The sequence below is a fragment of the Panthera tigris genome, chromosome C1 (assembly GCF_018350195.1).
Source record: "Panthera tigris isolate Pti1 chromosome C1, P.tigris_Pti1_mat1.1, whole genome shotgun sequence".
Classification (NCBI taxonomy): domain Eukaryota; kingdom Metazoa; phylum Chordata; class Mammalia; order Carnivora; family Felidae; genus Panthera; species Panthera tigris.
Genome location: NC_056667.1, coordinates 197999986 through 198025071, shown reverse-complemented (window position 1 = coordinate 198025071; position 25086 = coordinate 197999986). Strand labels below are relative to the sequence as shown.

General features: G+C 37.4%; 1 protein-coding gene across 1 annotated transcript in view; it reads left to right on the top strand.

Moving 5' to 3' along the window:
• Window positions 1–25086, top strand: part of ABCA12 (ATP binding cassette subfamily A member 12) — a 174897-nt gene that overhangs the window by 31502 nt on the left and 118309 nt on the right. Inside the window, exon 3 of the mRNA XM_042993914.1 lies at window positions 23112–23265. Within this exon, the coding sequence (XP_042849848.1) occupies window positions 23112–23265 (154 nt within the window). The remainder of the gene's footprint in view (window positions 1–23111; window positions 23266–25086) is intronic.

Sequence of the window (25086 nt, the reverse complement as noted above, 5' to 3'; positions counted from 1 at the left end):
TGCCTTCGCATAAATTATTTTCTCCCTTCCCTGTTATTCTCCCTGCTAGCTCCGGATTGTCCTTCGAAACTCACGGCAGATACCACCTTCTCTACCTCCCACCTTCCCATTTTACCCTTCTGCCACAAATTGAATTAGGAGTCCAAATTTCATACTTTAGTAGCATATACAGTGCATGACCCTATCATCATAGCAAGTATGATGCCAGTGATAATTGTTCAGACACATGCTTGTCTCTTTTCTTTTATCTTCCTGAACCCCTCATCTCACACACACACACACACACACACACACACACACACACCATGCATGCACATACACAGAGCTTGTATGCCCATTTAGGGTAAGAATTTTATTTTTTATATCTATATTTGCTCTTAATACACAGCACAGTGGCAAGCACAAAGAATAAATTCATGATCTAAATGGAAGATAAATATCTGTATTTGCAGTAAACCATTTGAATAAATATTTGCGGCTTCTTGCTTCCCAATCTGTTAAGAATATCCTAAGCCATTTTGGCCATTCATGATCTTTAGGTTCTTCTTGGTAGATACTACTAATTGTCTGATAACTTGAGATAAGTGAGATAAGGGTTTCCTCCTCGAAATCGTGTTGGCAGCATAACAGGTCTCACAGTCTGCCATCTATAAAAAAATTTATTGGCAAGCATGCACAAAAGAGGTCACATGAATCTGTTCACGAAGTTCTGTGGAGACCTGATTCTATGTTCGTTCAGGCACTCTAACAGGGGTCTTGCTGGAAAGGTACATTGGAGACACATGCAGCCATATGTTTAGCAAGAATGGGCTTTAGCCTGGAATCATCTTGTTAGTGCAAAAGCACAGGGCTGAATGGAATTGCTAGACCACATGTACACTCCAGAGGTATTAAGACCCTGGGTTTGCTGATCCTAACATCTTGTTCATGCAAATGTGGAGGTACATTGGTAATATTTTCTAGCCAAGCCACATTAACTTGAACACCATTCATTTCACTGATGAAGACTTACTTCTAACACTTCTTATGCTACCTAACACGTTCCAGGGCTGCATGAAATAAAGGCAGGAGAAGCATTGCCTTTGCAAAATGCCATCCTAGCTCGGGTCTTCTTAGAGTTTCTAATTTAGATTTAACTATTCCTGGACTGCATATCTCTATTTGGGAATTTCAAAAGTTAATTAATAGCCTCTGGATTTTAGGTTAGAATTAACTTCAAAATTAATGCAGAGTTGCTAAGTTAAAATTAAGGAACACACTTAACCCATTGTATCCTAATGTATTTAAAAATAAATGTATCAATTGCTTATCAATTAACTCTTGGATCTTTTGGACAGTCACACAGGTTCTTACCAGCCCCCTCCTAAAGATGGTGCACAATAAATGCTACTGACAGCAATGAATTTTGGCCAGAAGGGTTGGTTAACTGAGCAAATACCCTCCTGTCACAGCTTAAAACATTTCCCATTACTTACTCCTTCCTGTTGTTCACCTTCAGTTGTGATTGCTCTCTCATTGTCAATCTTCAACCCAAGGGTCCTGACTTCTACCACCATTATTACTTTTTATGTTTTTTTTTTAAATATTTTAAAAGTTTATGTATTTATTTTTGAGAGAGATAGAGACAGAGAGCAAGTGAGGGAGGGATAGAGAGAGAAGGAGACAGAGAATCCCAAGCAGGCTCTGCACTGTCAGCACAGAGCCCAATTTGGGGCTTGAACCCAAGAGCCATGAGATCATGACCTGAGCCGAAATCAAGAGTAGGCTGCCTAACCGACTGAGCCACCCAGGTGCCCCTACTTTTTATGTATTGTATTAAAATTATATAATGGTCTTTTCACTTATATTTGGGGGTCTCTCAATTACATAGTATTGTTTGATTCTCCCAGTGTCTATATGCTTACTTTTCTTGTGGAAGCAGATTGATGCTTTGTCGAACATTTCAGACCTTTCCCTCCCTTTTGCTTTCCATTCCCTGTGGCAGTAACTCTATGCCTAGCACTTTTACTTACTCATATAAAGTGTTAGAATGTCCATAGAATGGATGAGCGACATTCCAAGTTACGGAAGGGAGAAACTTATCCTTATATATATAATGATAAAATGAAAGAGATACAGTTCCTGCATACAGAAGCAAATTAATTCAGGCCAATTAATTCAGGCCAGTTCTTGTTGAAGTAAATCCCATTATAAAAAATATTTATGCATGAGGAATTAACATTTATTGTACCCAGGACTATGGTAAATCTTTTACATATAACTTCTCATTTGATTTTTACAATATCACTTGAAGATAGATGTTGGTATCTCCTTTGTGTTCTGAAGAAAAGAGGACGTGAAATCAATTGGCTCAAGTCATACAGTGGTGAAGCTGGAGCCAGGCTTTGAGCCCAGGCCTGGGCTAACACCATAAAAATTCCCTTTATAACCTATTCCCAAAAATATTTTGAAATCTTGATCTGGTTCACTCAATTTCAATTAATATTTACAACAGTGAAAGTCTAATACATCAGGTACAGGGAGCTCATTGTAATTGAGATTCAGGCATTATAGCATTAGCCTCTTGCATAAGCATCATTCACTCATTTGTTCATTCAACAGTATTTCTGAGCTCCCACTCTAAGCATATTTTGGCACATCTATATACGGCATAATATACATTTTAAACCCTTGCCAGGAAGGCAAATTGACCTTCATGGAGAATTGTAACTTAATAGGTTCCTGAGTTCAAATAGCACATTGATCTTTATGTAGTTGGGATAATAGTTAGGAGAAGCTTCTGGTGAAACTCCCTCTTTGGAAGGTTAAGGATTTTAATTCAGCCTTGGTCACTGCATCTTTAAGCTTTAATCTTAGAGCCATTTCAGGCCAGTAGAAGACTGTTGTTGATCTTAGCATTTGTATTTCCTTCTCCAAGTTTAAATCGTGAGTTTTAAAGAACTACAGAAAGACAAATGCAACCATTCTGTTTGAGTAATACGACACAATCAACTGTTGTTATTCAGATTGGCGTTTGATAAGCAAAAGGTCACTGTACTTTCTTGTTCTTGGAATAAAGCTATCTGTAAGCATAAGTTGTGATTCACATGTGAATTATATATTGATAGGTTGGGTGCTGATTGAAAATATTCTTTATAAGACGAAAGGTGAAAAGAGAAACCCCATAGTGATAAACATGAAAATAAAGACCAAGTCATACCAAAAATACTTCCATTTTGAAATGATGGCTTTAAGGGGAAAATATGCACAGCAGTTAAAGCTAAGTCACTGGGCATGGCATACCACATACCTTTGTCATTGGATTGAACACCCATTATAAGCCACTTGACATGCCATGTGAGCTACTCTGCCTCAGCATATCCACCTGAACTATGGGTTTCAACATCATTGTCCCCAAGAGAGCTCCATGATGGTAGTGTTAGCAAAACTAGAAATGCTAACTTCTAGTTAGCAAAATCTAGAAATGCAGTGAGAAGTACTATTTTGTTTATACAAAAGACAACTGAATGTGGTTCATTTTTCCCTTCTTCTTATAAATTCTTTCTGTTTTTTTCAGTATAAAGGGAATTTTCCAGATAATCTCTTATGATGCCCAAAGGCACTGAGTGTTTTTAGATCAAAGGATACTCTTAGCCTTTCTCTTTGGTTCCCATGATGCATCCATCCTCTCTGATACTTTTGTACTGAATGCAGATGACTAGATCCCCCCCTCATCATTATTTTTCTTTTTTAGAAAGAGAGAGCATGATCTGGGGAGAGGGGTAGAGGGAAAGAGAGAGAGAATCTCAAACAGGCTCCATGCCCAGCACAGAGCTTGACACAGGGCTGTATCCCACAGCCCTGGGATCATGACCTGAGCCAAAATCGAGTCGGAATCTCAACTGAGCCAGCCAAGCACCCTTAGATTTCTCATTCTGATGCCCTACTCAGGGACAGTTTCATGCTCAGGACAATTTCCAGCCCTTCCTTTTCTACCGAACTTTCACATTCCACTATTCATCGCCCCAGACACTTATTCTTTGCTAGGTGACTCTACATGTTAAGGACAATTATAAGCACTAATCCCTATAGAGAAATCAGTTATCCAATGTTTTATACATTTCAAGTAACATAATCTATTAATCTGGTTTAAAAGCACACATATCTAGGGGTGCTTGGCTAGCTCAGTTGGTGGAGCATGTGACTCTTGATCTCAGGGTTGTGACTTTTGAGCCCCATGTTGGGTGCAGCGATTACTTAAAAATAAAATCTTTAAAAAATAAAAATAATAGTAAATAAAAGCACATATATCCAGAGAGTCATTACTATATGGACATGCCTATCATACTGCAAAATTAGGAAAGAATATTTAGAGGCAGGGGGAACTCCTGGACATCCATCAGCTTTCAGAATACACGATATAAACAGATTGATATGGAGGAAAACATACAGGATTTGAAACCACAACTCCTAGTTTAAAGTTCCAATTTTGTTTACCTACAAATGTCACTGAGCTTTTATTACCTAATCCATAAAAGAGGAAATCATGCTTACCTCTCATGGTTTTGTGATGCTCAAATGTGATGTTATTTGTGAAAGTACTTTTAAGGCTGAAAAACATTAAAACACATTAGAGTTACATGTAGTTACATATGTTATTATTGTTGAAATTGAAAAAATCACTCCCTTGAGCCAACTCTTCAAGGAGATCAAGCAAGTTATATGTATTCCAAGAGCTACAAGAGGACTAGCAGTTAGCAAGGGGCTTGTGTTTGGAATAGTGGGTCACATGCTCAAGTGTTCATTGATTCTTCAGGGGCCTTTGATCCTTCTTTCCCCTCAGCTCAGCCTGCATACCATCAGGCTGGAAGCAGTGAAGTGAAAGAAGGCAAGTGCTTGAATAAGGAAGATCGACTGCCCCAGGCCTATTTTCCTGTGAACTCTGTGGCACAATTATAAAAGCCTTATTGCAAAATATAAACAAAATGATTCATTTTAGTGGGTTGGAGAGACATCCTGTTGTTGGAAGTGAGAAGAGGGTGGGGGCTGGTAGGAGTCCTACGCAATGCTAGGATTTGGACTTTAACCTGGAGGTGGGAAGGCTGCTCAGGAAAGAGGGCATTAAGATGCTACTTTGGCATACCACGTATCTGCAGGTGTACTTACATCCTTTTGTCTGAGACCTACTCAACTGTGTAACACTCTTAAGGACAATTCCAATAGCCTAGAAACAAAAAAAAATATCTAGCACCTTTTAAATATAGGTTTTGTGCTAGGAATTTCAAGATCCTCTATTTGTTTCACAGTGGAACAAAACTCCATTCTGCATCTTTTATTCCTGAATACCCCTTTTCCCCTGTCTCAGTTTCCTCCTCTTGCATTCTCTTGGGCTCTCCTAAAGACATGTGTAGTGTGTGTGTGTGTGTGTGCGTGTGCGCGTGTGTATAAGTACGCATATATAAAACATAAAACATGTACTGTGTAATAAATATATATAATATACTTAAATGTATAATTTTAAATATTCTCTGTGATACATTCTAAAGTAAGTAGTGTATATCAGAGTATCCTAGTGTTTAAAAGTAATTCACCATGCTTTTGGGGGAAACAAAATGTAAATCCTCCCTTTTGTCAAAGAGAGACAATCAAGGTTAATTTTAACTGGAGCTTTTGAATACAGATATGCACAACATAAAATTTAACAAGGTAATTGATATCTTTGTTTTCTTGGCCAGAAATTGGCACCATAAAACAAATTGATGATAAACCAAATGATTCTCAACTTTGATCAACTAATTCTTAATTCTCAATCAACTAAAAGGGGAAAAGATTAAAAATAATATAGTTCTGGGGGCATCTGGGTGGTTCAGTGGTTCAGCGTCCAACTCTTGATTTAGACTCAGGTCATGATCTCACGGTCATGAGATAGAGCCCCACATTGGGCTCCACGCTCAGCATGGAGCCTACTTGGGATTCTCTCTCTCCCTCTGCCCCTCCCTTAAAGAAAATAAAATAAAATAAATAAAATAAAATAAAATATAAAATAAAATAAAAATTAAAACTAATATAGTTCTGAAGGGAAAGGAAAAAGAGGCTTAACTTATACCTTCTTCGGAGGGTTACTTTGTACCTCTAGTAATGTCTATGTGAAATCCTGGTTACTGCAGCAAGCAGGAAAATGGGGTATTGAGTGGAATATGGCACTTAAGATACAATCTTGACTTCCCAACAGAGAATCTCATTGGTCACAGGAAGGAATGGATGTTACTTATGGCCACTGACTAAGCTGCCATCAGTATATCATTCACTCCTGCCGTGTCTTTCTTTTCTAATCTATCAAGTATAAATAAGTAATTTTTCCATTTTAAATCTAGGGCAGTTGTTTCTTAGGTTGATAAATATCTATTTTTAAAGCATTTTGAAATTTAATTAGGAATATGTTTTAGTTCTATGATAAAATCATTGTAAATTTCTGACTCTTTTAGCTGCATCTTAAGGAGAGAGTATCCACTTTATATTTTAAAAGGAATTTTAAGAAACTGCACTTGAAGTTGTTAATAATAGACCTCATTTTCTTATATACAAGCAAGAAAAATGACATGGGACTGAAGACACAAAATAGGCCTTCCAAATACAGGTAGGGTACTGTGAATTACTAGATGTAACAGGAAAAAAATCAACTTGCGGGGTTGCTGTGAGAATTACAAATGGTATATGTCACATAAAGGAATACATATTAGGAATACAATCAATTACAGTTGTCCATTTATCCATTTATCCTTTGGGACATCCAGCCCCAACCTGTATTTTGATATTAATCCTCTTGGTATGTCTAACTCTAATTTTTTTCCCCAACTGCCCATATTGTACCTGATTTCATCAGCCTTTTAAAATGTTGAAAGCCACTGGCCTGGGATTTAAATTTTCTAAACATTTTATTAAGTAACACAGTATAAGAGCTTTTCAGTGTTGCCACAAGGAATAATTAAAGAGTCTGGTGCTTGGGGGGAAATTGGTTCATGTCTAGTAGCAATCAAGTAAAAGCTGGCAACTCATTTTGTTGACTTGAATGATATAAAACAGAGGGACAATAATCAGGAAAAGATAAAATCGTATTGGAAGATTAATGGAATTTACCTTGACTTGTTCCTTTAAGTATAGTAAGAAATCAGTGACATTACATCAATTTTGATATTTGGAAATTGGAGACTAGCTTCAGTTGATATCTTCCATGTTTCATTTCTGTTATTTACCTGTATTGTCCAGGACTGGCCCTGATGATTTTATGTTGAATAGCTGGTGAGACCCCCCTCATTTACACTTTGTCTCAGAGCCAGGAAGAAAGTGTTGTGACTTTCAAGCTCTAATCCTTTAGGTCATGCAGTTGCTGGTCTTTTTCTGAAAAGAAGCCCACAGTGTCTACAGAAGGATTTTCTCGTGTGTTACAGCACAGATTTCTACTTGTTTCACCATTTCCAGATATTGTGCTGGGACGAGGGGATGGTGTGAGGAATACAGTTTCAGTGTCTATTATCTATGAAGATGAAGCACTTAGAGACTTTTTGCATCCTTCTGCTTTTCTCCACATCATTAAGCTAAGAGAGTAAAAGCATCTGCCTGCCTCAGACACAAAAGAGACTGCTACAAAGTCTACTAAATATGCATAAAAAGAGACAAGAAGGAAGAAAAAAAAAATATGTACTAAGCTACTCACCCACTTTATGTGCTGATTCTTATCCCAGTTTATTTTAATTATTGGATTTATGGGAAGGATTTCATTTCATTGTTACCTCAGAGAAGTCTGTCTAATCGTGGAAGGACAATTCCAAAACAGGAAATGGGTGGTGGTGATGGGGGCTGTCTGGAAGTTACTGTGTCAGTTAGATATAATTCTCAGGTATTAATGGCCCCAAAATAAAGATGGGGTGACCAGGGTTTGTTTTACTAACATGGTTAACTCACCTGTTTTCTCCCTCATTAGTCTAAGAGTGAGGATAGTTAGTGTTCTCTTGTCCGCTAACGACATTTCCATGTTATGTCCATAAAGGTGTTCAGTGGCCATTAGTGGATTGATCGATGAGTAATGATGCTGCATCGCTAATGCAGATACACACGATGGAATAATATCTACCCAAGAAAGGGTAACAAAGAGCAAATTTATCAGCAGGACTGCATAAAGTAAGACTTTTCAAATAAAGAGTTTATCTGAAGGCAGCATTACTCACAACTCAAAATTTGAGTAACAAGAATTTTCTGATAGCATGCATGTGGTAAAATCAGAATTGTCTATTAGATCAGATTCTCTCAGAATCTTGCTCCATGATCTTGTGTTACTCTCCTCTACACAATGATGGAGCCCACTGACCCGAGTTTGGCCCTGAAAGGTGTGGCAGTCTGGGGGAATGAAGTGGCCCTACTTCCCTTGGTTATCATTTTAAAAAATCTGAAGAAACTACAGAGTGAAACTGACCCACTAGAAAAGCTGTATCATTTACCATTAATTGTGAGAATATCTTTAAAGAGCTGCCAGCTGGCTAATGGCTAACCTGTTTTTAAAATGTGAGAAGAGAGATCCTGGGAATTCACATTAGTTGTGAGCAAATTTTTCCTTTAGCAGGAAAAAAAAAAAACAAAAAACCTGCCCAGGCAGTTCATTCTTATGTCTTTTTAACCTGCTGAAACTCCTTGAAATAATTAACTGAGTATTTGTAGTTAGATAAGCCAGTGATTGGCACTTTGTTGTGATCTTCCCACAAGGCTCTGAATGAAGGTTCCTTTAAATAAGTTGAGGCATAACTTACTGGTGGATAAAAGGTTAGATCCTGGATAGTTCCAAAAACAAGTTGGAATAAGCAAATATTTAAAGTGAGAGCGTGACAATCAGTTAGAACAGTGTGATGACTTTTAGAAGCCCAGAAACAATTTTAAAACGTATTTATTAACAATTCAGAAGCAGTGCAAATAAGTGGTACATATTTGCCAACAACAAGTTTGGAAGATTACGAGAAACTCTTGAAGGACTTAATTAAGCTCAGTAATGGGGTAAACACAATAGCAGATGATGCTCAATGGAGAGGAGATGGAGGTAATGTATAATGAATAGTTTGGAGTCGTGCATTTAATGAGTTCTGAATTAGCCCTGCCTCTCAGGAAGAAAGACTCTCAGCTAGGATCTTAATAAATGGGCAAGGAGGACAATGGATTTTTAAAAAATAGATTAATGAGTTACAACATTTACAAAAACTGAATGAATGGTGAGGCACCTGAGTGGCTCAGTTGGTTAGGTGTCCGACTCTCAATTTTGACTAAGGTCATGATCCCAGGGTCAGGGGATCGAGCCCCGTGTCAGGCTCCATGATGGAGCCTGCTTAGGATTCTCGCTCTCTCCCTCTGCCCCTCTCCCCCCTTGTGCTTTCTCTCTCTCTCTCTCTCTCTCTCTCTCTCTCTCAAATAAAAAAAAATTTTTTTTTAAGTGAATGGAATTTATCGATCCAGAGAGTATTGTTATAAAGCTATTCTTGGACTGGCTTGTAGGTTAGATTACATTATAATGAACTTTCTCTGATATTTCAGTAACTAAAACTTCCTAAAGTTTAATGTAATTCCAGTATAAAGACAGTTCTCAACTTATGAAGATTTGACTTACGATTTTTCACCTTTACGATGGTGTGAAAGCAATATGCATTCAGTAGAAACCATACTTCGAATTTTAAATTTTGACCTTTTTCCCAGGCTAGCAATATGCCATAGGATCCTGTCTCATGGTGCTGGGCACCAGCAGCCTGCCACAGCTCCCTGTAAGCCGCGCATCACGAGGATGAACAACCAATACACTTAACCATTCTGTATCCATACAACCATTCTGGTTTTCACTTTCAGTACAGTATTCAATAAATTGCATGACATACTCAACAATTTATTACAAAATAGGCCAAGCAATGATGTTTGCTGGCTAGCTGTATTCAATGCATTGTTGACTTATTATATTTTCAACTTAGGATGGGCTTGTAGGGATGTAGCCCCATCATAAGTAGAGGAAGATCTGTATTATCTTTAAAAAGAACAGTGTGTGCTATTTCAAACACATTGACAATCATAAAAACAGCACAAACATTCATGTATCCACTACCTAACTTTATCAAACCCTAACATTTTTTAGCCATATTTCTTTCAGAATTGTTTTGTTTGTATAAAACAAATCAAACATTAAAGTAGCAGTGAGGCCCCTGTGTAAACCACTCAGATTGATTTCTCTCCTGCCCGCCTGCATCCATCCTTCCCTTCCTGAAGGACATCATTATCATTTATTTGGTGTATAACATTCCCGTGCTTGTTTTTTTAATTTTTACTATATATTTATCTACCTAACTACATTACATAATATTATACTGCTGGTTTTAAAAAAAATTCTGTGATTTCAAAATTTGCTTAATGTTAATTTATTTACTTTTGAGAGAGAGAGAGAGAGAGTGAGCAGAGGAGGGACAGAGAGAGAGGGAGACACAGAATCCCAAGCAGGGATGACAGCACAGAGCCTGATGCGGGGCTTGAACTCATGAACCCTTAGATCATGACCTGAGCAGAAATGAAGAGTCAGACGCTTAAATGACTGAGCCACCCAGATGCCCCTTGGATTTTATTCAGTTTTGTTTCTGGTGTTAAATAAGTTGTGTTTATTACTCCGTGCAGCTAGGGAGAGTGCTCCCTGTGATTAACTGTGAAGTATCTCTGTAAGAGGGTGTTAGAAGGAGCCTATTATAGGAGTTGAACTTTGGGTAATAACTTGAGGTGGGACCTAGGAAATAGAGGTTTGTTCTGAAATGGGTGCTGTGAGGAAATCAGGGACAATTCTATGATTTTTTGCAGAACCATGATTTTGATAATTTCATTGCTATGTAGTTTATCAAGCGGTTCTTTATCTTCTTCTTTTACTTTTTATGTCTTCTAGTATAACTGACTTTTTTCCAGTTTTATTGAGATATAATTGACATATAACATGTTTCAGATATACAACATAATGATTTGATATGTGTATATATTGTGAAACATCCCAGTAAGTTCAGCTAATATCCATTACTTAATATGGTTACCAATTTTTTTTCTCATGATGAGAACTTTTAAGATCCATTCACTTTGCACTTTTCAAATATAAAATACAGTATTGTTAACCATAGTCACCATGCTATATATTAAGTGCCCAGGACTTACTTATCTTATAGCTGGAAATTTGCACCTTTGACCACAGGTTTTTAAACTTTATAGAAATAGTACCCCAACCTGGCATCCTTTTGCATCATGTTTTTTAGACTGACTACTATGTTATTGTTCAGCATGGCATTTTGTCAGTTTATCTCCATTGATTTATGCAACTTCAGTGAGTTCATGGAGTATACATACTGTATGCATAGGTATATCACAATCTATTTATCCATGGTCTTTGGATGAGCACCTAGGTTATTTTTCAGTTATTTCCAATAGTACTGTGGTAATTGTTTTAAATATGTCTCTTTGTGCATGTGTGCACATGTCTTTGGGGCATATACCTATAGCTATTCACATTTTAAACTTTGTTGAATATGGTCAAATACATTCCACAGTGACTTTACTAACTTAGCTTTTCCCCGCTATGGGATGGCAATCCCCACTGCTACATATCCTTTCCAACACTTGTTATTGTCAGACTTTTTAAACTTTTGCCAATCCAATAGGCAAATGGAATCTGGAGCTTTCTATTTGTATTTTTTTGAGATATTTCCCTTTTAGAAAGAAAAGAACATTTTTTTTCTTAGAAAAAAAGAACAGAAAATACTAATGCTATATTTGCATTTTTTTTTCTCTACAATTGAGGAAAATGCCCCTCAGGGATTTTTCTCTATTTTCTTTCCTTCTTTTGTTCTTTCTTTCTGTTTTCCTAATGAGTAGCTTTGATGAAAAGTGGTTCTATGTAGAGGGAGAGAGAAGGCCAGTAATATGTTCTGGTTACAGAGCAAGCCACAGGTCACTTAAATTGTCTCTTCGTGATTGGCAGAGGTCTTGGTAAGAAAATGTTTGGTTTAGGAGAAAGTCAAGTCTGACAAGAAGATGAGGTTGCTACCTGTCAACAGCGCTACTTGAAAGAAAAGGTTGTGACATACATTTTCCACTGGCAGGTTGTCACACGTATCATTTGTAAATAGACAGAATATGAATACCAAGGCGTAAATACTATATGAGCTGTTGAGAAGTGATAGGATCCGAAACTAGACCCTTTTCTTCCCAAGCGAATAGACCATCTGTTGAATTAAAGACATTTATAAGCCCCTGTGTTTATAGGACTTTCTTTTTTTTTTCTACACAATGATCCCAGCAATGTATTTCACTGGCTTTTATTTTTACTCTACAACACATATAATTCTCTGTGATAACTGAGTCAGATTTCCAAATGAAAAAAATAGTTGTTAGTAACATACATTTATAGGGGTAATTACTGAAATTCTTTTCTCCATATCATTACTCTTAATGGGTTACTGAGATCACATTTTAATTTCCAAACATAATTTTCATCTTATGATAAGTGCTTAATACTTCAACCCGGCTAAATCTCCTTTTACAGGAGAGTCTTCTACTTATAATAGTTGTGATGGATGGGCAGTCCAGATTTATGTTTCCTGCATAAGTGAGGAAATGACTCAAGGTAGAGGGTCGTGGTTGCATAATAAATCATTTGCAAAGCTAGGATTAGAAGGATGCTTTTTAACTCTTGCTCCTGCTGTCTGGTGCTTCACTCACTAGAGTAATTCCTATAATTTCTGCCAATATGTAGCTCCTGGAAACAACTCATAACTTAGCCCAGTTACCAAAAAGGCAAATATTTGGGAGACAAATTAAAGAGGATGTTTTTCTGGCTAACTCCCAAACAACTTTGTAGAACACTGTATTACTCAATACTTTGTATACCATCCCATGATCATGGTGCCCTGACTTGGCAGTGGACCCTTTACAAGTGGTAAAGGGAGAACAACAACTCAGTTTCTCTCTACTCTTGCCTCCTAGGGAAAATACCTTCAGGACAGGTCACACACTTCCCATTCAAGATGGGTCACTGGGATGGTGATCACTTTTATTGGTGCTCCTTTTCTGGGTGGGAGCAAATACACTAAGACCCACTGAAGCTCTTGGGGCCTGACAACCATTATTTTTCTCTATATAGGAAAAGCTATGTTTCTCCCAATACATATATTTAGTTTTACTTTATTTTTGGACACTCTAAATGATTGTTTCTGTAGTTCCTTAGGACACTCAGATTCAAATTTGCATCCAGCCTCTAACACACATACCTTTGGCACTTATTATTGTGCTGGCTTTATTCTTTCCTATACTTGTTTGCTCTCATTCTGATTTCTTCATTACCTTATGTTTCCCCATTATAGAGTGTGTACTTTTATAAGCTTCCCCAAATCCTTGTGGAATGAAATTCCCTTCCCCAAGCAATGTCTTAGACAAGTTTTGCTGAACGACTCCCACAAATAGCGTTGCACAATTGTAATGGACTTTCACAAATAAACACTAAGGTGCTTGCTGAATTACTATATTTAAGCCAAGTTAGTGAGGTGGGAGTTTACAAGTAAGTCCTAGAACATCAAGACTCAAAGCCAAGCTATTTCCTTATGTAAAAAGTTCCCTCCTGAGGAAAAAATAAATAAGTAAATTTCCAGTTCAAGATTCCTTTTCAGTTGGGAATTTGTGAGAGCATGGGTGAAGGCACTGTTTCCCAAAGTGTGCCCTATGGAATGTTCATTCCCAGGAATCTTAAAAACAGGAAGAAAAAGAATGAAAAGTATTCTGTACTCACATTTGTGGAAATGTAGAATCAACCAAAGTTATTCAGGTTTCTTACTGCAAAACCTCTCAGACTCTTTAGTATGCAAATATATTCTGGATTTCCCAGAATAGGAGATAGAGCTTAGTTTCCTAAACTCATTTGGCCCCAGACCTGGTTTGTAGAAATGCTGATGCTCTCCCACCTCCTACACTCCCCCCCAACCCCAGCATCATGTCAGAGACCATCATGATGGGAGAAGAATCAGTTCTTCAGTTCATCCCCAAGAGCAGGTTTTGTGAGTTAACTACCTAGATGTCTGAGTGATATCACTGTGGGTAATAATTAGTGAAACACTTCCCTGACAAATCAGAACAGATGTGGTGACACTGGAGGAAATGCCCCCACCCTTTACCAGGTGTTCACTGATATTGCTGGATCTGTGGAAGAGGGCAGTGTCTCAAGGGAGTCTGTGACCTGTGGGGTGCAGGACAGTGGCTCTCACCCCACTGGCATCAAGTCTTCTTGATGTTACCAATCAACCCAGCCATATCTATGTGGACTCAGCTTCATATCAGCCCTGCCCACAGACTGTAGGGTACTTTCCTGGTTGGCCATATCTAAGAAGTATTAGGAGACTGGGTTTTATAGGAAGACTGTTCTACAATGGAGCAAGGATCTAGGGTTCATCTTTCTTTTAACTTTAGATTTAGAAGGAAATAAAACAGTTGCCAAGATTCTGTTTGCAAGTGGCCATGGCAAGGAAGATTTTTAAAAATGCAGTTGTGAATCTTTGTTACTGAAAGACAAGTCTCAATTGGTTACTGTTCGTTCTGTTTAATAAGACAAATGGATCCAGCTCACTCAAGAAGAGCCATTGAACTCAACATTCCTTGCCATGTGAGAATATTTTTAATAATATTAGTGAGTATTTTTGAACTCTGATTCAACCCATGTGGGAATTTATTATCTGGCATGTATGTGTTACAGTTATGTTTCCTAGCCTTGAGTGGAATCATTTTGTTTACTGTTTAAATAAATCAAACCATGATCTTTGGAACCCATCACCCAACAGGGTCTCCTTAACCTTCAGAAAGGAAGGAGGCATGTTCTCTTCTAGAAACTAAGGAATGTGGGCTATGGAGCCCTTTGTTCTGGCCATCAGTTCAACTGTGTATGTTAGAATCAAATTGGTAACATCCAAAGAGATAGCAAGGTTCCAAGTCCAAAGTGCCACATCTCTTTTTCTTAAAAAATAGTGATAGTAATATGCCAAATATATAAAAACGGCAAGAATCTTTCTCACCTCCTATGGCACCTGCAATGTCATAGCCCAGAGTCCCCAAATTGTCTTCCTTGGAACACTTTTTGTACATTTCAAAACCTGTTGACTGTGGTAGTTAGAGACAACTCTGAGGAATGTGGGAAAGATCCCGGCATGTGGGACACCATCTCAAATGACCCAAAGTTTGTTCTTGTTCTCTGTGGCAACCTTTTGAGTGTAAGAACTTCTTACCCACTGCTTTTAAGGATTAAGGATCTTCCCTCAGCTCTCACTGCCAGAAACAGTCTACCTTTTTGCCAGTGGATTTGAACTTGGAAAAACACTTGTATGTTGAAGCAAGACTTGCCTGGGGAGAATTAGGAAGAATGTATCATGGCACCACACCCAGTGAGCAGGCAGTAATTGAAGCACTGCTCCAGTCGATACAGGTACATATTATGAATTACTAGGGAGAGAAACACATTATGCAATACCCCTAACCATTCATTGGTTCAAGACACAGAGATGAGAGACCTGGTCACTGCAGAGTAAATTAGACAAATGTCGCAACAGCAATCTGATGAGCAATAGTAACTCAGGATTCCATGCGGCCTTCCCTCTTCAGTGTGTTCCTATTGCCTTACACAAGCTTTATCTAATTAATCTTCCTTGTGCCCTGTGCGGTGGCAAGGCCCATTATCCTCCATTTGGTAGATGTGGAAATAGAGACATGGAGAGGTTAATTTACACCTGGTGATTTAATGAATCAACATCAAAACCAGAAGTGGTACCTGTTTTTCAAATTCTCAATCTGCTCCCTCCAACATATACTGAAACTTAACTGAACAGAATGTTGCTTTCATTATCATCATATATCACGCAGTTTTGGGTCCATCTCTGCTACTTAGCTTTTCATGTGACCATAAGCAAATTGCTTGATCTCTCTGAGATTATCTGCAAAATGGGTATAACGCTTGCCCTGCTTATCCTCTGGGATTGCCATGGGGCTTATATAAAATGATTGTTTAATTTTTCCAAAAAACATGAAGTTATTTTTCTTACCAATGTTTTACTATTTATTTTCAAATATATGCTATTTTTATACATAATATTTCTGGCAATTTAGGAAAACAAATGACTCCTATAGGCATTTTTACATAATAAAAGTGTGATGACCTTTGAAAACAGATACTCTCTCTGTTTCTTTCTGTCTCTCTTTCTCTCTCTTCCCTCTCTCTCTCTGTCTCTCTCTCTCGCACACACACACACACACACACACACAACCTGGAGGTATATATTTTTTTAATTATTTTTTTTAAGTTTATTTATTTATTTTTGAGAAGGGACAGAGAGAGTGAGCAGGGCGGGGTGCAGAGAGAGAATCCCAAGCAGGCACTGCACTGTCAGCACAGAGCCTACCCAATGTGGGGCTTGAACCCACAGACTCTGAGATCATGACCTGAGGTGAAACCAAGAGTTGGACACTTAACTGACTGAGCCACCCAGGTGCCCCTGGAGATATACTTTTAAAACATTTAAGTAATATCTCTTATTTAAAAAGATAGAAGAATGAACTATACTTAGCACCTTACTCAGGGCCAGATACACAGTGTCTGTTCAGTAAATTTACACTGAATAAATGATGGATGGATTCTTTTTATGAATAATAATTTCAGTGGTTGATATTATAGATGCCAATGTGTAATAGCTAGATTTTCAAAGAAACTGAGATCTGAAGAGCTTATAACAATAAATGCTACTGGTTTTATCAATATTTATGCATTTTATAAGGGATATAATGCAATATTATCCATTGTACTTACTATTAATTGAACTTATTGTATCCATTGTTTATCCATTGAATTCATAATATGGGATAAAATTTGAAATTTTGCCCTTAAATAATAAAGATAAATGTATATTATGTTAAAGTCCTCAATCATGCAGTTTTCCTGTGACCTTCAGGAATTCACTCATTCTTTCATTTATTCATTCATTCATATAGTTAATAATTGCTTGCACCATGTCAAGCTTTGTGCTATAACTATGTAAGGATTTTTCTTTCTTTCAAGTAGCTTATTCTTTATCTAGTCTCTCAAAAAGTGCAATTTTATTGAGCTAGTGACTCTACCTGAAGATTCAAAGTCATATAAGTATTTAATCCTAGGCTAAGGTCTCTCTGGGCCACAAAGGTTTAAAAAAAAAAAAAAATCCCTATTCAGAGAGACTAGAATCAGGAAGAGGCAGTGTATTTGAGTTTACCTGATGATGGTTGAGGGAACAAGACATCTCCCCTCAGGGAACAGCTCTTGCCCCAAATGGAAAATGCATAAAGTACAAGGACAGTGCTATGCATTCTTGACTTAATGTCATAAAATAATTTAAAAAGCCAGGTTTATGTCATTTATAACTTTAATTACATCTTTTAAAATGCTACTGAGAACAAATTTGCTGAAAAACTACAGGAAGAATAAAAAGGTTTACTTTAATTATTACAAACATACTTATGAGATTCCTTTCCTTTCCCATGTTTTCTTTATTCTTACCTGGTTATTTGATTGTTTATAGGTGTTGTATCTAGATACACTTGTCTCATTTGGTATTCTTATCATGATGAGAATTTCTTGTTGTCGTGTTTCTTGAGGAGACTTATCATTTAATTGGTCAAAAAGCCTAATAAGTATTCTGCTAATGTGACCCTGTATGTAAAAAGTTAAGAAAAATAGAACACCCCAAATGAGTAACTTCATATTTTAAAAAGTCAGAATTTCCTTCCAAGGTTCATCATTCATCTCTTTACGGGGGGTTAAGACCAAATTCCTTTCACCTGGAAACACAAAATACCATCTAGGTTGGGTTCTGACCTGCTTGAGGAAAACACAAAGAAGCACAGTGGAAGTTCTCCAATATCTACCATTATTATAATATTTACAAATGTCACCAAGGTAGCCTACAGAATGCTTCCTAAGCCTAATGATGTCAAATGGAAGTAGCTTCATTATTGAAAAGACTGTGACATTTCTTTCTTAACTTATACAATAAATAGAAAACAGCACTTCTGTGGATAGAGCCAACAAGCAGTGTGGTCCTGAATTTATAATGGAAGTGGGTGAAAACCCTTCTGTGGAGGTAAAAAAAAAAGGGGGGGGGGAAAGAAGTAAGGGAAGATATTGAGGGAAATGGGCATTCTTGGCTGTACCAGTCAGTAAAGAGATACAGCAGTAGGTGAAGGGAGTAGCTGGAGAAAAAGAGAGAAGAGTTGGAAATTGAGTCCAAAGAGCGGGTGGTCAGTGGGAAGGAAAGAACAAAAGATTAAGAAATGGAGGAAAGGGGATATTGAGGGATATTAAGTAAATTAGATGAGATGAAGGAAGAGAAAAAGAAGGATGGGGAAGATGTGAAAATAAGAAGTGAGCAAGGCAGGAGAGGGAGAAGGACAAGTGTAAGCTGTCATCCCCCAGGGGTCAGCAAACTAGAGCCTGTGGGCCAAATCCAGTCTGTTGCCTCTTTTTTTTTTTAAAGTAAAACTTTATTGGAATACAATCAGGCTCATTAATGTACACACTGTCTATGGCTGCTTCTAGTCTACAATGACAAGAGTTTAGTAATTGTGATGGAGACAGTTATGTCTTACAGCTAAAAATATTCACTATCTGACCCTTCTGGAAAAGTTTGTAGTCTATACTGTTGGCACACTGTAGTGTTGTGCATCAGAATTACCTAGAGGGCGTGTTAAAAGAAGGGTCGCTGAACCTTATCCCCAGAGTTTCTGATTAAGTAGATCTAAGGTGAGATCTCAAGTTTTTATTTCTAGTAAGTTTCCAGGTGATGCTGATGTTGGTCCAGGAACTGCACTTTGAGAACCACTGCTCGAATCGTTACCTTATATCACACTAATGTTGTTCTGAATAAGGAATTTTGTGAAGAAAGGAAGGGAAAACCAAACTTGATCCCCTTTTTAGAAAACATAGATGTATGGGTTGATATCACAATTTTTAAAAATTCTTTTAGTTTTTATTTTTTATTAAAAAAATTTTTAATGTTTATTTATTTTTAAGAGAGAGAGGGAGAGTGAGCAGGGGAGGGGCAGAGAGAGAGGGAGATTCCAAAGCAGGCTCTAGACTCTGAGCTGTCAGCACACTCAAACTGGTGAACTGCAAGATCATGACCTGAGCCAAAGTCGGATGCTTAATTGACTGAGCCACCCAGGAGCCCCTCTTTTTTTTTTTTTTTCTTAAGTGGATCTTGAACTGGATCTTTTTAAAATGCCAGTTTTATTCTTAAAACAACAAAAACTGAATCTGATTTAGTTAAAACTTAGCTATTTGGTGGTTTGTTCCTAAAAATGTTTTGTAGTTTGGTCTGATTCAACTCCCTGAAATAACATTGGGATCTGTCAATATTATTATTGGACTGTGTTGATAATGTTGACTGCATCCATTTTATGAGAATAACCTCTCCCCACCTCACTGCCTCTGCATGGAGCCCCTGAGAAACGAAACTATAAGTGAATTGAGATCTTGTTGACCACTCACCAACCTCACTCCCAGACTATGCAGGAGTCTTCTGGCTCCAATTTCTCCATGGAATTGCAAGTTCATTGATAGGTTTTCTCCTGGAGATAGTCATAAATGTTGTCCTAAGTGTGAGACCTTTGGGGCTCATGATACCAAGGAATTTATCCTGCCTAAGCCCTCCATCCCCAAACCCTTAGATCTGTTTTACTTACTTACTTACTTACTTACTTACTTACTTACTTATTTATTTATTGACTTACAAGTGGTGCTGTGGTTTGCATAGTTATAACCTTCCTCTACTTGTGTCCTTAAATCTATACGCTGGCTGTGAATGTGAGTAGCCAGTTATTAGCCCTAATTTTTCATGCTCCGTGTTTGCTGCACAAAAGTTCTGTGAAGGATAGAGAAATGTTTCTCTTTTTCCTGCATCCTGGCATTTACAGATATAAAGAGAAACATAATTTTGGAACCTGAAAGTGCCAGAGACACCTTCAGAATAGAATTGAGTTCAATTTAGAATTAGCAGCTCTTTAAAACGTGTGCTGGTTCATTCCACCTTTGCCCTGCATGGTTACCTCCTTGCACGCATGTAACCGAAATGGTCAGGAGACAGGAAAAAAATCCATTTTTACCCACAAGAAAAATATTCAATTTTAATTATATTTAATTCTGACTTGTTAGTTTTAGAGGATCTCCAGATTATGTGAGACGTTGATGTGTATGAGAAACTATATAATGGATGTCAAAGAAGGATAAATGACATAAATGTATGTCACATGCCTACCTGATTATGGTGAATAAGTGGATGCTTAAGTAAATCAGTTGTTGCAGTAGACCCTTCCTTATCTTAATGAGGGTATGGTTCCGAGTTAAAAGGTAATGGCAAAATAAATAATACAGGCAGTCCATTCTGCGCATGGCACTGTGTATACACTTAACTAAATGTGTATACACTTAAACTAATTCCTGATTTGCATGAACCCATTATAACAGGTTAAATATGTTATCAAAAAGTCTGTGTGAAGCATGATCAAACTGCACTTTGGACACGTGGGGGCCTTTAAAAAGTTTTTAAAGAACCTCTGGGATGAATTTTTCTATAAAGTATATCTATAGTAATCACAGTGAGGAATGTTGTGGGTTTAAATGCTTCCAAATTCCTCTAATATTTGAAGGTTATGATCAATGCCAGAGAAACTAAAACTGGACGTCATGTGCCACCTCTTTTCAGATCTTCTTCCCATGATGTCCTTTCCTATTTTTTCCTTCTCTTCCTGTCGTGATCTGGCTTCTCACGAACTGTCGTTTCCAGCACTGTCCAGCTCAGCCACACCATCACCTTGATAAATGGCATACAGCGAAGCGGTCATCTGCTCCTGTTGCCCTGCCATCTGCTTTCCATTCAAAGGATCCACTGCACGTGTTTGAGATCAGATAGGAATAAAACCATTTGCAGACCCACACCCGGAGAGAGTGGCTGCCGTTGGGATCTGTGTAACAGGGTCGATCGCTGTTAATGGTGAAGTTTCACTGCAGCTTTTCCAAGGTCTTGCTCTACGTGTCCACTGTGGTAGAATTTTGATGTTAGAGGGGTGATGTGAAAAGTTAACAGGCAGTTTGACTGCTACTCTCTAGCTCATTCGGGGAATTGTGCTACAATGAAAGCATTGAAGGTTCACTCCAGATTCACTTGGGTTTAATGTTAGGAGAGACACAGGTCTTTCCGGTGTCAGAAAGAGATGCTGCTTAGAAGGTAGTGGTGAATACTCTGGTGGACTTAAGTTCTCTCCAATTTCTTCTGAATTTCCAAAACTTTAATTCATACCAGTGTTATTTCATGGATCAGTTTCCTACGGCTGCTGTAAAGAATCACCACAAACTTAATGGCTTAAACACACCACCAACTTACTTGAGGTGGGGTTGGGAGATGGGCAAAATAGGAGAAGGGGATTAAGAGGTGCTAACTTCCAGTTATAAAATCTATAAGTCATGGGGATGTAAAGTGCAGTATAGGGAATATAGTCAATGATACAACAACTTTGTGTGGTGACTGATGCTAACTAGACTTACCATGGTGATCACTTCATAGTGTATATAAATGTTTAATCACCATGTTGTATACCTGAACCTAATGTGATATTGTATGTCAACTATACTTCAGTTTTAAAAAACCTCCACCAACTTATTATTTTATTGTTCTGGAGATCAGAAGTCTAAAATTTAGTCTTAGTGGGTTAAAAATTAAGGTGTTGGCAGGGCTTCATTCCTTCTGGGGGCTCTAGGAGACTTTGTGTCTTTGCCTTATCTAGCATCTAGAGGTCACCTGCTTTCCCTGGCTTTTGGTTTCTTCTTCATCTTCAAAGTCAACAGAGCAACATCTTCCAGTCTCTCTTCTTTTTTTTCCCTCTTTACTTCTGGCCAACTTTCATATGACCCATTCCCTTTTATTTCCAATTTTCTGTATGTAGAGCTGTATTAAGTTACTGAGATCAAATTTCTATTTATTATTCTCTCTGCTAATATATTGATGCATACTTAGCCCAGTTGCTCATACTGTTTTTTGTAGCCTTTCCTCTTTCTTTTTATGTTTAATGAAAACATACTTGTACTGACACCGTGTTTGATGGATTCATGAGGAAGTTAAGGTTTTGCTTTTTAGTCTTCAGTTTGGAATTACTCTTATAGTTTTGAAACCTGCTTTTTTTGGTAATTCATTGCCTCCATATTCCCCCCAAAAGAGCAACCTAGTGTTTTGATATTAGACCTAATTGCAGAAAGGTTTGTGGTTTGCAGTTTGCCTATTTCTTGACATGTGTATGCTATCATCATATTTTATAAAGCAAATGTTAAAGGTTACAAAAACCCTTTACTCTTACAGTTCTTGTTTTCTGTTACCTTAATATTAGGGATATTTATTTATTCCATTATTGGATTTTTAAATAGGAAAAAATGTTGTGTGTATAGGATAATTAAATTAGCTGTTATGCTAAACCAAAAATACTTGCTAGTGTCTGGAAGATTGGCTGCATTTATAATGACTTTGATCACAAAAGAAGATATGTACACTGTGAGAAAAAATAGTTACTATATAGTTAAAAGAAGATAAATAAAAATCATGTGAAATATACCACCCGGGAAATCCCTCCATATTTTTAAGAATACATATAATTATATATTTTTTCGAGGTTACAACTATTCTGGCCATGTTATTTTCTGATCTACTCATTTTAATTGGCAAGATACAAACATTTTCTGTATTATTTGACAAACTTTTTATTAGCTGCATTGTGTTTTATCATATGGATATACTGTGATCTATTTTTAAAATACTCTAGCAGACATTCTTCCAGCTATTTCCTTAGAATAAGTCCCAGTAAAATAAATTTGTAAGGCAACATGTATTTTTACACTTTTGGATACATAGTAGACCCAGACAGTCATAATCCAGAAGGTAATTTCACAAAACAGAGTTACTACACTTCTTTCCCTTCCCAGGCAAATGCCATAGTGATGTAATTATTGTTTTTTGCTTTGTTTTATTTTTTAATTTCAGGTTACCTTGCACCTCGAAACCTTCCTAGTACTGGCTTCTTCCCGTTCCTGCAAACCCTACTCTGTGACACAGACTCTAAATGCAAAGACACACCATATGGGCCACAAGATCTGCTTCGTAGGAAAGGAATTAATGATGCACTATTTAAAGACAGGTAGGGGCACTTCCCAAGTGTGTTCAGTTGTTTTGAAAGATCAGATCTTATCTCCTTATGAAATATCCAGGACAACCAGGGTTATATATATGACTTTATTTTCTATATCTGCAAATGTGGTGATCTAAATATGAACAAACAAGTTGAGTACACGCTTGTATTACCCTGTTTATGTGGGAGTAAGCATAATCTACTTTGGATGAGTTACCCAAACTTTGCTTTCTAAGATGGGTGGCCAAGGCCCTCCTTCTAAGATGGGTGGCCAAGGCCCTCCTTAACTTCCCTCAAAGTTTTGTCAGTGACAATTTGTCAGTGACACATTGCCCTAAGATTTGATCACAAGCTTCATATATAGGGCAATTTAGGGGCATTATCTCCTGGAAGAATGACATATTTATACTACTCCATATGGTACTTCTAGATGCAACAGAAACCAGGAGATGCAAATGCAGGAAATTAAAAGTCTAGAAATCAAAGTAATAGAGTTGAAAGCATCCTTAATTCAATAAAACCCTTTAATTGAGGCTCATGTGTGTCCTGTTTTATGGTGTGAGAGGCAGCTGAAGAATAAAGGTAAGAAATCTAGACCATTTACAACATGACTATTTATAATCCCAGTATTCTCTCTTGGGATTCTAAACCTAAAGAGACTCCAGGAGCCCACCTGTCTGTAGAACTGAAAACAAAGTTGTAATCTGGGTCAACCATGAGATAATTCTGGTACAAATTATTTTGAAGTGTTTTTCAAAGAAAGATTATATTTATCCCTACTCAGAGATATTTGGTTCTGAAATTTTAATTTAAATTCCTTGGTATCTAACATCATATCTGTATGAACATTATCATCATGATTTTGGTCATCAGATAATATGGGTGATACTTTAAGAGAGAGCAACTGCAAGCTGTTTAGCATAAAATATATCAAGAATTGCCATAGGAAATGACTCAGAACACACAATTGTTGAGTTGCTAATTCACATTGGTTTTGTTATTTCAATAATTTAATCAGTCTTGATGCTTAAAATATTATGATGTTCATTCATTTATTAATTTATTCAAGAAATAATGACTGAGAAATTTCTGTGTGCTAGACATCATTCTAGGCACTGTGATACAGAATGAATCAGACAAATCTTGTATGTTAGTTGCATCCTAATGGAAAAGCAAGCAAAAAAATGAGCAATCAAATAAATAAATAAATAAATAAATAGCATAATTAATGATAATAACAATTGTGCTAGCAAGAAAAGAAAGCAGGTTATAAGCTAGAAGTTGAAAGGTGGGAAGTGAATAGGGTGGCAAGAGAAGGCCTCTGCTAACAGGTGGCATTTGGGTAGAGACCAGCAAAGACAGGAAGAGACCAGCAACAGCATATGAAGAGAGTATTCCAGGCAGAGAAACAGCAAAGAATCCTCAGGTGGAGATAAGCCTGACCATTTAGAGGAACAGAAAGTTGGCTAATATTTGTAAAACATAGTGAGAGATGATACAAGGGGTTGGGGATATGTCGAAAAGAAATGCAGAAAACATGTACATGCAGAATCGAACATGTAGAAAAAGGGAAGGGATTTGCATCTTTTTTTAGTATAATGAGAAGCCATTGGAAAGTGGTAAGCAGGGAGATGACATGACATATTGTGTACGAAGCCAGTGTGTTCCAAGTGCATACCTCAACTAACACTAGTTGCCTTATCTCTGTGAGGAGACCAAAAGCTAACTAGAGCCTATGCCCTCTTAGTAAACAGAGTAGAGGAAGGATGGAAGCATGGCATCTTGGTTGTTCATCTAGTTCACAGATGGTCTGTGTGCCCCCATGTGAGT